At 36.7% G+C, this 16,074-nt stretch overlaps 1 protein-coding gene across 5 annotated transcripts in view; it reads right to left on the bottom strand.

Moving 5' to 3' along the window:
- Window positions 1–16,074, bottom strand: part of CNTN4 (contactin 4) — a 917,793-nt gene that overhangs the window by 169,626 nt on the left and 732,093 nt on the right. For all 5 annotated transcript variants that reach the window (XM_032867432.1, XM_032867434.1, XM_032867431.1 and 2 more), the window contains one exon: window positions 10,304–10,501. In XM_032867432.1, the coding sequence (XP_032723323.1) occupies window positions 10,304–10,501 (198 nt within the window). The remainder of the gene's footprint in view (window positions 1–10,303; window positions 10,502–16,074) is intronic.

The following is a 16,074-nucleotide window of genomic DNA, read 5'->3' as shown; positions in this document are numbered from 1 at the left end:
AGTCAAAGGCTTAGCCATGTTTTTATTCCGATGGAGTAATTCAGTAAATATTCATGTAACACCTACCCTAAGACATGCACTGTGCCTACCAATGGGAACACAGTGTGGATAACACACACCTTATTGTTACCATTATGACCCCCATACGCTACTCTTTTTCAGGACTTTCATGGTGGCATACGTAGGTAATGATTATTTATCGAATAACCCAAAGAGCTGACTTTCTGAGGAAGACATAACTAGAAATTCCTAGGGTTTTGTTTTGTTTTTCCCTAAACCAGTGGTTCTCAAACTTAGAATCACCTGGAGGGCTTAGGTTTCTGATTTAAGAAGTTGAGATAGAGCCCGAGAATGTGCATTTCTAACAACTTCCCACATGATGTTGAAGTTTCTGGTCCAGGGAGTACACTTTAAGAATTTCTGTAGTAACCATGACATGTCAAGCCAAAGCAAAAAGTACGACACAGTAATACTAGTCATTGGGAGAGTAGGAGTAATGGAATCTTACTAGGGATGATACCCGTCAAGATCCTGGACCTTGGATATGACCTTGTGGCAATGACTGCTCCCCTTTTGAAACCTAAAAAAATCATTAACGGGATGCCAATGTTTTTAAGAACATAGAATTTAACAAAATAACTGGCAAATTACAGAATATGAAAGAGAAATCAGTCGTACACTATGCTTGTTTAACTACAATTTGCAGAATGCTGTGTTGGCAGAAAGAGGCCACTTTTCGGAGTTGAATGCCGTGACATTTTGCCAACACCTGCCTTAGTTGGAATCTGTGCTTGCTAAATTAAACCACAGAAGGGACTTTTACCCACTTCCACAGAATGGGATTTTCCACTAAAAAAAATTGCAAAAATCATCTTATGAAAAGTTCCCACATTGACTTTTTTGTGGACTAAGTCATATGATGTGTAGTTCATTAAGCTAAAAATATTTGGAAATACCTCATTAGTCCTACAAATCCCTTTGGCTGAGTTTACACTTTGCTCTTTTAAAAAAGACTTATTTTACTCTCGGTTGAAGGAGACGTTGCGAGGTCTAGGGGACCATCCAAAGAATCCCTTCTACCACTATCCACCCTCCAAAAGGTGAATTCCCATTGAGTTTGAGGCCACAACTATCAAAACAATGACCCTTGCACACCAGTGCTGAAGAGGAGTAAGGAAGCTGAAGGCTGTATATCATCTCTTAAATGCAGGGTTTTAGGGTATCCTCAGAAATCTGTAGGATGTGAAAATAAACATGTTTTAACTTTAAATCTGAAATCTTTTCTTCCTTCTCAATAACTAAAGTGCAGAGATAATTGAGTTATTCTAGAATGCTATCTCCTATAAAGGGAGAGTGAATGTATCCATGCTTGACTATAACAGTCCTAGTTTACCTGACATGCTGAAGTAATTGGCTAAGTTTCCAGTCTGGGCAGTTAATTATGAGATCATATTCTTCTAGGTGAAAGAAAGCCAGCTTTCATCTTCCTTTGAGTAAGTACTTTTATGGTCAGTCTACTAAAAAGTTCTTCATATTGCCTTAACATATATTAATTAATCATATATTATATATAATTATATACTAATTAATTATACTATAAATATATAATTATAATCATTATATATTAGATATAATATAATAAATATAAATAATTATAATAGAAATATAATTAATATACAGTTATATATTAATTAATTAATAATATACTCTCTCTCTCTCTCCCTCTAATTTGTACATGTTGGTCCTAGTTCAAGTCTGTAGAGCCATAACAAATCAAGTCTTTTGATGGATAGTCTTCACATATTTAAAGATATTATCATGTTGACAGAGACTGGTAAAGTTTGACTGTAAAGTGACAGAGAACAAGGATTTTATTCAAGTTTTGTGAGCTATGCAGTCTCTGTTAACTCTGCCATTATAGCTGAAGAGCATCCACAAACAATATGTAAACAAAAGGATATGGCTAGTTTCCAATAAAATTTTATTTACAAAAACAGTGGTGGGCTATATGGCCCATGAGTTCTAGCTGGCTGACCCCTGCCTGGCTTAGAAGAAATGAGAAAAATAGCAAAGTTTGAGAGGGTTGATAAAATCAACAACTATTAGAGCTAACAAGAGATTTCAGCAAGCTTGCCAAATGTAGACTCACACAAAAAAAATAGCATTTCTGTACATCAGCAATAACTAACTAGAGAATGTGATTAAAAATAAGAAACCATTTGCAATAGCAACAAAAATTACAGAGAATTTAGTAATTAACTAAGAATACCCAACATTTCTATGGAGAAAATGTTGAACTTTTTTTTAACACAAAAACGGGCCATAGGCCATACTGGCCTGCAGGAGGGAGTCTAATGATTCCTCCTTTAAACAAATACTGGAAGGCCTGGAATTCTTTTCCTTCCTCAACTCTTGATGGAAGCTTGGGCTGATCCTCAACCAGGCCAGAGTTCCTCCCCTCCAAGGCACAATTATATGCATAATCTCACTGCATCCTTCATTGCTTCTTGTTGGCTCTTATTACAAAAGAAACTTAAATGAACCTGCTTTACTTCTTCACTCTCCCCTAATATGGCCCTACTCCTGCCTCAGGCTGCAGTTACGCTTCTCAGATGAACTATAATCTGTCATACACAGACATCTGCATTTCTGGTGACAGGTATACAACAGGTACTCAATGAAAATTTGTTGGTTAAATGCATAATCAAATGAATGTCCCAAGTCATCTCTATTTTAGGCTAGACACCTCTGCTTCCCTTATTCATTTCAAATCCCTCTGTCTGTACAAGTGTTTTCTGGAACTCAATTCAATGACTCTAATAAGAATGAAATTTCAGACCCTTCATTAATTTGGAATTCTCTAAGACTATAGGTTTTCAGGGGCTGGGATCACATCTTTTTATTTCATAATATACCACACACAACCGGTACTTAACAGATGCTTCCTAACTGACTAGCTAAATGACCATCCAAGACCTTTGGCCCCCATGGACCTGAAATGGAACGACTGTGCTAGAGGTCTAAAGCTGACTGCCAAGTTTCTAAGCTTGTCAAGCCTTCAAAATAACCAGAGCCATTAAGATGCTATTAAATCAGATTAGCAATGGCAGTTTAGCAAAATATCTCACATCCTCTAGTCATTTAGATATTCCCCTCATAAAACACGTTTTACACCCACAGATCCTCAACTGTGATGTTGTTAGAAAATTAAAAACAAGACATGATTGCTGTGACAAAGCCACACAAAAGTTGCAATTAGAAGTAAGAGTAAAATAAAGCAAAGTGTTTTGGTATAAACCCTAGATCTTAAGCAACATAAAACTGTGCCTAAGTGAAGAATATATTTCTACCCATTGCCAGGCAGAAGTGTCATCCTTGCTAATCTAAATGCTAGGTCATCAATAAAAGGTTGTAGATCAAGTTTACAATTAAAAAAAGATCTTCTTAATGAATGAGTTTGTGATCTGATCCCACGAAGTTAATTAAGTGGCCAACAAATCAAGCTGCTTCATTTATGAAGACACACAGTGGTTGTTAATACTCACTTGAAGTTCTAATCCAGTTTGGGGCAGTATTAGAAAAGTTTACTATGAACAAGTAACATATCATAATGAAGGATATACTATATTGCATCAACATTATAGAATGTTCTACAATATTCCAGTTTTATCCTTTCCATTTTTTAGTCTTTGGTCTTAAATTTGGAACTTTAAGGGGAATGTAGTCTTCTGAGCCACTAATGGTCATAGAGGTGAAGGCTCACAAGTGACCATTTTGATCAAAAGAGTGAATGCACCTGGCCTGGGGCTAGGATTGATTTTTAGCATTGGGAAGAAATCCAAGCCAATGAACGGCATCTGTGGATTAGCACCAGATATTACCTGGCCTGTGTGAATATTGGGATTGGAGTAAGGGAGCGTAGAAGAGTTGCGACTAGAATCCTATAGTATAATTAGATTTAAGCTTAGATCTGACTTATTTCAAATCACACATTTTAATAGCTAAGAAAACAGAGGACCAAAGAAATGGCGTGATTTTTGTCATGTGAGTTACTGGTAGATCTGAGACTGCAGCCCAGATTTCATGACTTTTTTTCTTCTTGACTTTTTAGTCCCGTCCCGCCTTCACTGCATCCCAGATGAGGCCATAGCAAAAAAAGACAAAGTTGGTTGGCACCAATCAGGGACATTTTCTACCCTATGTCCAGCACATCTATTTCTGTCCTCCTTGCTCTGAAACTGCAGGAAGCTGAGGTTATCAGCTAGTCTCTTGTCCACTGCGTTAAAGTTGACTTCAGGTGAGAATGTTAAATGCCTCAGTGCTCACCATGCTCAGCATTTTCATGGCTACATAAAATTAGGCTGAGAAAAATTAGGGAGAACTTAGAAAAATATCACCAATTATTTGGGTTATATATGAGAACATACATTTTAAATAATTAAGTTTATATTTTAATTTCCAAAGACAATATATTGAGTGTATATAAACATATGTACATTTATATGACATAACCCATATATATATTTATAAATGTATATGTAAGAGAAGGGGAGAAACAGGAAGAGATTTTGAAAGGCAAAGAGAGGATAAACCCCATTCCCCCGTTCCTTAGTATTTCTTCTATTTAGAGTTCTAATTGGGGATAATATTCAAAAATATTTAATACCCACTATACAAAGCAAGGAGCCATCAGACAGACAGTGACTGTAAATTGCTTAAAATCTGTCTGGGTTCTAATAAGCAAAACAAAGAACTGTCAAACCAATCCCCAGCCAGCCTCAAGGAAAACAGAGGAAAAAGGCAAAGGTCATATAATAACTCCTGCTCAATTATATACCTGTGTATGTAATGTACATAAAACATCCTCATGGACATGACCTCATTTTCCCAAGATTGTAGTCATCTCTGCTAATTATTTTCTTCTTTAGCCATTTTAGAGGAGGTCAGGGATAGTGATTAAAGACAGAAGAAATAGCCATTACAACTATCATCTAAATCCACGATTTCTCTTGTACTTAATGCTCTATAGGTAATCTATTACTTTTGTTTATAGAAATTTAGGGACAATTCTTTGATATCTGTGTAGGAAGCTCATAACAGAGCAAGCTCATTATCATTAGTAACCAACAGTTGGCTAATATTGATCCAGAGACTACTTTAGTACCTACCATAAAAATAATTATGATATGCTTTTCTCAAATCTTTTTTCTCCATGGTACCTAAGCAACAGGTATACTTTCCCACAAAAAATTTATATTATTTTTCCAAAGCAGATTTTAAAATATCTAGATAAACTCTGTTATAAAATTCTCTCACATTTGTGTAATAATTCAATTTCATACTTCCTTGAGGTAAATACTACATAGCAATGTATAGTTATTTAGAAGAACTAATACAAAGAAATTTAAAAATCATAGCAGAAAAGGCAAATCTGTTAATCTAGAGCCCCAAACAACATTTGTGAAACTCAGTTAAGTAGCATGGGGACAGATCATGGGAATTTGACCCTGATGCTTCCTCACCTTACTCTGCTGGTCTTTAATTCTCTTCTTTCCCAAAGAATAAAGATACAAAGTTGGGTGATTTCTAAGTTCCTTGCAGGGCCATCTGTAAATAACCCTTTTACCAAATGTTTTCCTAAAAACTCAAAATATCTCTAATCATTGTAGAAAAAAAAAGACGACAAAGCAAAGAGAGAAAAAAAAAAGAATTGAACATTTTACCGCTGAAAGTTAAACCCCTCCAAGTTTAACACTGTTAGCATGTTGGAGAGTGGTATTTCCAGCTGACTCTCATCATCTACATACACTTTACAAAACAAGGATAATACTATCTATTCACTATGTAATCTGTTTTTTAAAATATAATTTGTTGAGTATATCTAGGTAAGGAGGTTACTGATGTTGCATTTTATTTTGTCACTCTTTTGTAATTTAACCCAGAAGATAAGCCTCTGAGCTAGCTTCCATCATTCTCACTTGATTGCTGGGAAAACTGGAACGAAATGAGGTTACATTGAAATCCAAAGTCACACAGCTAATAAGTGGTACAACTGGATTCCACCCTGGGGACCTGGCTCCAGAGTCCTTCAGGCTTACCTCAAACCATCCTGCCCCACATTTCAGTAACAATCTGAGCCCCAAGAAAGGGTAAGGCATGTGAAGAGTGTGTGGGTGGGAAGGTAACATAAAGCACCAAAGTCTTGCCAAACCGTGGTGAGCTAGGGGCAAAGGGTCTCTAGGGTCAGTGGGATAAACATGGGACACATATCACATTTGATGTCTATCAGGACTTGAGTCAACGTTCACTGTTCACTCTTTATGACTCACTGTAACCTTTTGGGCTGGGAACAATGAATCACAGTCCAGAACTGCTTAGCTGGAACTTCAAGGGAATAACCTGAATACTGAGGACATCTAGTTCTTTAAACTACATCTGCGCTTTGCAGGAAAAATGACCAGCCATGATAATTAGTTCACTTCAGGCAATAGACTCTGTTGCCTTGCTTCTTCACATTTTGGAGACAGAAGGGGGATGTGAAATTCTGAAAGAGCTTTGATTAACAAAATGATTGTATAAATTCTATACAACCTTGTATTTATTAGTTTAATATATAGTCTCTAAATACAGGATCATGCAGAATGATCATTTTATGGATTTTATTCTCATAGAGTAGACTTTCACAAGAATGTCATCTTTATTTTGCAATCCCTTCTTGATTTATATTTCTCCTTTTCTCTTACCTCCAGAAAAGAGCTAATTAAATAACCTATTTTGTCTTTAGTAATATAGCTCAAGTATCCATTTTATATACTCCAGCCTAAATGGGAAAGACATATTATGAACTTTCACCATGCAACTCTCATGGAAATTAAGAATGGGCATTAATTGCTGAAGAATGAGATCCTTATTCTGTTAATTTTGTGATAAAATATTCCAGTAAAAAACATTTGTCATCTCGATGATGATATACTAGACAAGTCAAGATATATCTAAAAGCTAAGCAAAAGGCAAAGTTGCTGGCAACTTGAGGTGTCCGTGATGAATCTGGAGTTCTTCTGTTCCTGAATTTTTGTTCCTTCTAGCAACTCTGGGCAATGTGTCTCCTGGGCTGTGTCTTAGCACTTCATCAATATTTCATTACATTTGTGACTTGACACACCTGAATGGATAGTAACACCACTGAACAGACATTTTGGCATAAGTGCATTATAAGCAGAGGTCACAGGGATTTATTTTTAAGTAATTCTGTACACAATGCCAGTGAAGCACACCTTTTGAAAAAGGTTCTTCATCCTTAGGTCTGTGAAGAGATAGCATCAGTAGCTTTTGGACAAAAATGGTCCTTTGCCTACTTTTCTCTTTAAACTGATAAAATTTTCAGTTTTATTTAATATAATTCAGCTTACTCCAACATATTCATTTAACACATGTCATCTGGCAAGCACGGTGCTTCTCCCCGGAACAAAGGTAGATGGACCTATGATCCATGCTTGATCACATGTAAGTGTGGGCAAGGTTGGGGAAGAAGGCAAGCTGATAAGCATGTGAATATATCAGATGAGTATTAGGATAGAGAGATGGGACAAGACGCATAAAACAAAATAATTCCTTTTGTTGCCAAGAGAGAAGTCATGCTTTTGGTTTTACCAATAATGACTAAAATAATACTACAGATTTCCCCTCATAAACCTGTTCAGTGAAACCATTTCAGTAAATGGCATTCCCATAAACCCAGTTGTGACATCAGAAACCCATGTGTCATTCCTGACATTCTCTTCTAACACCTCCCACATCCAGTGCCTCAGCAAGTCCTGGCAGTTTTACCTACAGGCTGTATCCTCAATCCGCCCACTTCTGTATTATCTGCTACTACTCCCTAGTTCAAGCTGCCATCATGTCCCAACTGAATTACTGCAACAGTCTTTTAGTTGGATATCTAGTGTCCACTCTCACTTGTTAGAAGTCCGTTTCTACACAGGAACTAAGCAAACTTTTAAAAAAACACATATCACTCTCTTGAGTAAAATCCTCTCATGGCTTCCCATTGCACTTGAAATAAAATCTGGTCTACATGATCTGGCTGCTGATTCCTTTCTAACCTCAACTCAAAACACCCTTCACTCTGCTCACTGTGCTCTAACCATGCTCACAATCTCTTTTCCTTCTGTACATGACAAGTGGTCTCCCCCTGACCCCAGGCCTCAGGGCCTTTGCATGTGATGCTAATTCAGCCTGCACTGCTCCTCCCTCTGATCATCACAGGGCTGACTTCTTATCATTCAGGTCTCAGCTCACAGGTCACCTCCTCAGAAAGGCTTTCCATGACAATCCTGACTAAAGTAGACATTCACACCACAGAGACTCTATTTTATCATACTGGTTTATTTATTACTACCTAGAATAACTGGGCTTTTGTTTTTGTTTATGTTTGTTTTTACCTGTGTCCTCCTAGAGAATATAAGTGCAATGAGATAGGTACCTATTATTCTTGTTCCCTGGTACCAGGGTAGTATCTGTTACACACTAAGTATTAAATAAATACATGTGAAATGCAGGAAGGAATAAATAAAGGAATGACTGAAATCTATATTATTTGCTAAAAATTTACATAGCCTGGTGTATGTGCTTAGACCCTCTTTGCAGAGCTGGTTTGTCTGCAAATGCCCTCTTCTGGGAGGTTCAGATTTACAGCCCCACTTGGGTACTAAGTCCTTTCAGTACAGAAGGGAAGAGGAACACATTTGGAGAGAAATCTGAGTTCCAGGCTTGAATTTGCCAATTTGCCAAGTTTTTCTTTATAAATTCAGGTAAGAGGTGGCAGAGTGTAACAAAATCAAACAGTGAGTGAGGAGTTAAGATATTAGGCTCTGGAATTAATAGGACATGGGAGCCGAGTGTGAATCTTGAAGCCATTAGTTTTTAGCTAGCTGTGGGGCTTTGGGATTTGCTGTTTAACAAGTCTGAGCCCAGTTCGTTCATCTATAAAAAAATAAATAAAAGAGGAAATTCCTTACATAGTTGCTTGAAGTTTGAATGAAATAATCCTGATGAAATCCTGACCACCCAGCAAACAGCAAGCTCCCAGGAAATGCTTGTTGTTAATGTTCTTGTCTGACAGTCTCTTCATCTGTGTAATGAGTCTAGTGATTCCTGTTCATAATGGAAGGTTCCAATGTGTACTCGATGGGAAAGGAATTTAGAAAGAGTAGAAACTTAAACATGTAAACCATGACTGTTTAAATCATTATGCCAGCCATTTTTGAAAGACTTGAGTATGCCTTTGTTTTCTTTTACTCAATAAGTATTTATTAAGAAGCATCTATGTTCTAGTTACGGCATGAAGTGCTAGAGATATACTAGTGATCAGGGCACTGCATGTGCTTCTAAACAGCAAGTTTGTAGTGAGGGAGACAGGTATCACACTGGTAATTGTGATACAGAATGAAGAGTTCTTAGGAACTGTGACATTATAGACATTGCTGGACTTTATCGAGAACACACCTGATGCAGCATAGTGGAGATGGGGTCAGGCAGAGAAGACTTCCTGGAGAAAGTGAAATACTTGAAGAAAAGGAAAGGGCCAGTATAAGTCAGTCAAATGAAAGGCTGACACTCAGAGAAGGAAAAGCATTCAAGAAGAGGGAACAGAATACATAAAAATACTCAGAGTGGGGGAAAGACATAACGGTACTAGAGTTTGATATATAATTCAGTAGGATTGTCTTTGAAAAACACATTGTTATGTCATCTATCTAGATAATTAAGGTGAAATTCATATATTTTCTTGAAATCTTTTCACATGATTGTTGGAAATTAAAACTTATTTCTCAAATAGGCATTGGTATTCCTGTATTTCACTGTGGTGTGAACTATGTCATTAGTATCATTAATCCAGAAGTTATTTGGATAATTTAAAGCTTCTTTCCGGACACTAAATACTAAATTACATAGAATTAATTAATGAGCTAGTTGTTCAACCTTCCACTTCATTCTGCCTGTGTTCATATACTAAGTGAAAAAGAACAAGAAATAGATTCCTTTGTTATTTATACTTACCTAAATCCACATTCCACCCATGTTGAAATTAGTAATTAAACTACTAATTAGTTTTCCAAAATGGATTCATGGGTTTTTTCTTACACAAATGGAGAAAATATAGGTACCAAATGTAAAAAGCATTAAACTTTTCTTAAATTTAATTTAGACAATCAGGGTTTGTGTGCCAATAATGTGACGATTTTCCATATGCAACATGGGACCACAAAAAAAAACCCAGAACAAAATCCCTTAGGAAACTCACCATCATTTCTCAGTATTAGTGGTGTCGGTGGCCCCAGGACCTTGTGGTTTGTCACTGTATTTGTAACCACGCAGGTGTAATTCCCAACATCAGACTTTTCTACTTTGGCAATATATAGATTCCCAGTCTCCTGAGAAACGAAGCGGCGATTATCCTGATAGGAAGGGTATTCATTGAAGATCCAAGCATAGCTCAGCTCTGAAAGCAAAGGAATCATCATTACAAATATGTCTTCTGGCACTGGAATGCTAATGTATTCATGAAAGAAATGGTCAAGTTAGAAATTCATACTGTTGCCCAATGGTCCTTTTTCAGCCTGCTATTACATATAAATAGAAAATAATCATAATCCCCTAAGCATTTTACCAGTACTCGTACTGTCAGTCAGTAAGATTTTTATTTTGAGAGAACTAAAAGGTATACTGATGGTTGATTAAAAGAAGTCCAACCTCTTTAAGTCAAGGGAATAAGCATTTATAGTTTACTAAGCATGTGCCAAGGACTATGCAATACTTACTGAGCTAATGCTCAAATTACAGACCCAGAGAGCCTATAATTTTGATATCATAAGGCTGGAAGTCACCCTGAAAACTATTTGAATCACTTCTCTCATTTTATAGATAATAATCATTATAGTGCATCACAGTGCCACATACCTCCATAGCATTTTGTGGTTTTCAATGCATTTTACAGTTTTCTATTAACTGAGAAACTGTGCAACAAAGTAACTAATCTAAACTCTTCACCCTACTTAGGGACAGAATAATTCCTAACTCTCAATTTATTCTTCTCCCAAAGTCTCTCGCTATCAATGCTAATTCTTACTCTTTCCTTACTTGTGAGGTTGAACTATTTTTCCATTATTTGAGTGAGACGGTGGTTTAATATTGTAGCAAATACTTGGTAAACACACTGACTGATTGGTTGGCTGGTCCCAAATGTAAATGTGTATTTAAAAACATTGGCTGAATAATTTATCACAGTCTAAGAACAACTTTTTTTGCAAATACTTACTCATCTCAGAGTGCCAGTGGGACAAGTGTGAGAGGCAGCCACACCTGAAAACGTATGTTTCAAAGTTCTAATGTTTCTTAAGAATTAGATAAATGCTTTGTGAATGAACATGTGATGCCATGCTTTCAATTACAAGGATGAATCCTAAATGACAGTGAGCTTAAATGATTTGCTACAGTGAACTACTGTGCTCTAAGGAAATCAAACTTCTTCATCTCCAGGCTTTCCATGATTCCTCTCTTTAAGGAGTGATCTCCAGATTTGTTCAAAGCTGGGGAAGTGATATACTAGCCACCAGCACTGATTAGTTAACGTGCCCCATATTATCTTCAAAAGTTACTGTGGTGGGGAGGGGGGAGCAACTAGATAGAAAAGAAGACTCTGGTTTCAGAACTAGTTAGCTGAATTCTTATACATCTCTCTTTAATAGAATCCTGGGCTAAAGTTCAAATGTAGGCAATGTCCTTGGAAAATGGCAGAAGGACGTCAGCTTTTCATAGAGAACAGTAATTGTTGGAAAAGGCACTTCTGTTGTTTAATACTTAGATGAGTCCTAAGTGTAATTGTCCTCAATAACCGAATGTGCAACAGGAAACATATCTGCCTTAATAATCCACTGTTTACATACAAAGAAGGGGTCATGCAGATTGCTTTCCCTTTATCAGTGGATTATAACATTTCCGCATGTATTATTTTAGAGAGATATAATTATGTTTATATGAGAATAGTTAATCATTTTATTTACACATGTGCCTGTAATTATAAGTAACCCCATGCTGATGTCAAGAGGATACTCAGTATAAATAAGCAAGTGCTTCCTAGCAAGCAACTAAAGTCTCGGGGAGGAAAACCCCTTACAATAGGTCGTGGGGAAGTTCAACTGGTATGGTAGTTTTTCCATACAAAACCAGGGGATTTTAACAAACAACACAGCAAATAGCAAAGTAGAGTGTACTATTTACTCAATATGGTGTGTGAGTTTTGGGCAAACTAAGTAATCTCTGAGCATCTCAGTTCTCTCATATGAACAATGACGAGAACATTGTCTATCCCCTAATTAGCTATAGGAGAGTTTTAAGTATAAATTAGCATCTCCAAAATCACAAGGTAGAAGTTAGAAAGTAATTTACCAGCACAATATTAATCAACCCACACCTCTCCAAAGAGAGTTGTAATCAAATACATGAAACTGTATTTTCTTTTTCTAAAGATATTTTTCAAGATTGTTGCCAGTGGCCAGTGATAGCAACCTCTTTGAATCCAGTAGGACAAGGCAACTAGAAAGTTGTATGAACCACGGATATCAGGGGGGTAAAAAAAAAAAGGTCATCTACTTTGTTATTTTTCTAATTGGAGTTAAAAAAAAAAAAAAGACCACATTTCAAACCTGTATTACATAAGTGAAGCCATTTAAACATTCTCACTTTCAACTTTTAACCCATCAACTGGGGATAATAATAAATGTGATGCAGGTATGTAGTGAGGATTCTTTTTTTTAATTTAATTTAATTTAGATTCAATTAATTAACATATAGTATACTATTAGTTTCAGAGGTAGAGTTTAGTGATTCATCAGTTGCATGTAACACCCAGTGCTCATTACATCACATGCCCTCCTTAATGCCCATTACCCAGTTACCCCATCGCCTTCCCCCTCTCCCCTCCAGCAACCCTCAGTTTGTTTCCTAGAGTTAAGAGTCTCCATAGTGGGGCGCCTGGGTGGCTCAGTGGGTTAAAGCCTCTGCCTTCGGCTCAGGTCATGATCCCAGGGTCCTGCAATCTAGCCCTGCTTCGAGCCCTGCATCGGGCTCTCTGCTCTGCAGGGAGCCTGCCTCCCCCTCTCTCTGTCTGCCTCTCTGCCTACTTGTGATCACTGTCTATCAAATAAATAAATAAAATCTTAAAAAAAAAAAAAAAAGAGTCTCCGTAGTGAGGATGTTTTTATGTGAAAGCACTCTGAGTCCTAAGCACATCTGAATCATTTTAAGTTAATCATTTTAAAAGTAAAAGTAAAAAACATACCCAATTAACATGCTGTTTGGCTATTTAAAAATAAGTTAATTATTTTGATTTCACTGCTTTTGTGACATAAGTGACTTAGTGCTTTAGCAGAAGATGCAAACAACCTTAAGCACATACTGCAGTGTTTATTAAACTGTGGTCCTTAGAATATTCATTTTTTTGTTAACAGAAGTAGTCTCCCTCCCACCTATCTCAAATTTAAAAGGGTTATATAATCAAGTGACTTTGAGAAGCCCTAAATTACACAAAGTTTGACAGATTTTTAAGTTATTCTTTCAGAAGAAATCCTTGCAAGAGATTTTTAACATCCCAAGATTCCTCAGATGCTTTAGAGCATATTTAAGCACACAGGACTTACTTGATCACAATACCCTCTACACACATACTGTTTTTCTAAAACATCTATTAATAGGTCACAAGACGTAGGTTGGGGAACCCTGGACAAATGGGAGTGATTTCCATTTTAGAAACATTAAGTATAATATGAAGATTATCAACTCTATTGCTTCAGTGCGGGATGGATCGTTAAGTGACTCTAAACAACAGAAAGCAACAAAATGCTGAATTAAAATTGTAATAAGCTTTCCAAAATGTAATAATAACACTATAACGATTTTCCATGGTGTAGAAAAGAAACAAACCACAGTTGCCAAAAAACGGTCTCAAATGGATTATGTTAAAGATCCTAACCAATGTCAGTTGAACATGTGACCTTTGTAAATACCGTTGAGTCCTAAAGTGCAAAGGTCGTTCAAAAAGTCTTGATTGCTACACTGGTGAGATCGTATTGACCTAAATGCCAAGTCCCCTGAAAGGGGGACATCTCTATAAAAGATACCAATTTATTTTTCTTTATAGCAAATGTCACTACCTGTAAATACTGTGTTTTTATTTGTCCAGGACAATGAGGAAGGAGCATGAGAAAGTGTAAATGATAGTGGAGACATCAATGCAGGTAAGATGGGTAGTGAAGCTAAAAATTATCCAATAGAGCACTTATCCTTTATTTTAAAGATATGAACAAACTGAAGCCTAGAAAGAATAAGGTTGGAGAGTCAAAAAAGTGGCAAAGTAGACTACAGATGGTCCAGACTTTTGATGTTTTAACTTTATGATGGTATGAAAGTATGTATTCAGGAGAAATTATACTTCAAAATGTGAATTTGGATCTCTTCCTGGGCTGGCGAGAGACTGTCCTACACACTCTCGTGATGCTGGGCGGTGGCTGTAGCCGCACTTCTCAGTCAGCCATGCCATCAGGAGGGTCCACAATTGATATGCTTACAACCATTCTGTACCCATACACGCATTCTGTTTTTTGCTTCAAGTATAGTATTTAATAAATTACATGATCTATTGAACACTTTATGATAAAATAGGCTTTGTGTCAGAGGACTTTGCCCTAATGTAGGCTAATATAAGTGTTCTGAGAACCTTTAAGGTAGACTAGGCTAAGTGATGATGGCCGGTGGGTTAGGTGTATGAAATGCACTGTCTACTTATGATGGATTAATTGGGATGTGACCCCATCTGAAGTGGAGGAAGATCTCTACGTAATAGTCCTTTTAGCTATACTCCCATTCCAGTGCTCCTGCCAGGAAGCAAATAAGAGCTCTTAAAATTTGAAAGAAAAGAGCCAGTACTATTGTATCACTCAACAGATACTCTAGCTTTCCCCTAAGAATCAAAGTCTATTTTTATCAGAGCGAAAGATTAATCCATTGGGTTACATGAAATGCTATCAACAGTCTGAAAAATAGAGCCAAGTAAATAAAACAAAATAAATTCTTATGCTCTGCCATGAGCAAAAATGTATCCCACTCAGTTTGATTTCCTTAGGGACTTCCATGCAATATTTATACTTACTCAAACTTGACAGATTTCTTTTGATAAGTTTTCACACACTAATTGCTCTGGAAGTGACAAACAGTTCCTGTCCCATTGGCAATTTGTAACAACTCAGTAAACAGATACTTGGAATACAATATTTAATAGATGATGAAGCTTCTGATGCTCAATTGAAAAATACTGAAACTAGTTATATGATACTTAAGAAGGACCTACTGATGGTTTTCTGACTTGTAGCATCCAAATCTACAGGAAATTAACTATAAAACTTTACTCTAACTTGATTCTTTTTTCCATTTCTTTGGGCCAAGGGCAAAGAACGCCAGGTTATTCGTTCTCAAATAAGACATCAATCAAACAGTTTTCACATTTAAGTATTCATTGAGCAAATTCACCCTGTGTTCAGAGTGCTTTGGATGGATGCTCTTAACGTGTTCCTGTTGCTAATTTCTTCCTAGAGTTATGTTATGCTTCATGACATTCTGAATCCTGTCCCAGGGGTAGACAAATGTCAGTTTTCAAAGATGCCTTTCTTAATCCTCAAAGTTTCAAATGTGAAAGGAACCTTAGGATGACCCCGTCAATTTTACAGAGTAAGAAAATTAAATCTGGAGAAACTACATGCGTGGATCACAGCCACACATTTGGTAAGTGGGTAGTCACAGTATTGGAAGAGCTGATTCTGTTAGGAACCCATATGTTCCCCTCTGAATTTATTTTGGAGCTAGAAAAGATCAGTTTTCCTTATCTGTAAATTTCCTCATCTGTAGGTGAGGGAGTACAACTAGGTGATCTCTTAGTATCTTTCAGCATTAAAATCCCACAATTCTCTACGTATAACAACAAATCTAACATCCTAATTTGACAAATGACAAAAGGGGGATCCA

This window comes from Lontra canadensis, unplaced genomic scaffold (assembly GCF_010015895.1).
Source record: "Lontra canadensis isolate GAN:19392208 unplaced genomic scaffold, GSC_riverotter_1.0 scaffold34, whole genome shotgun sequence".
Lineage (NCBI taxonomy): Eukaryota > Metazoa > Chordata > Mammalia > Carnivora > Mustelidae > Lontra > Lontra canadensis.
Note: the sequence above shows the minus strand (reverse complement) of the source record. Positions and strands in the feature narration are given on the sequence as shown.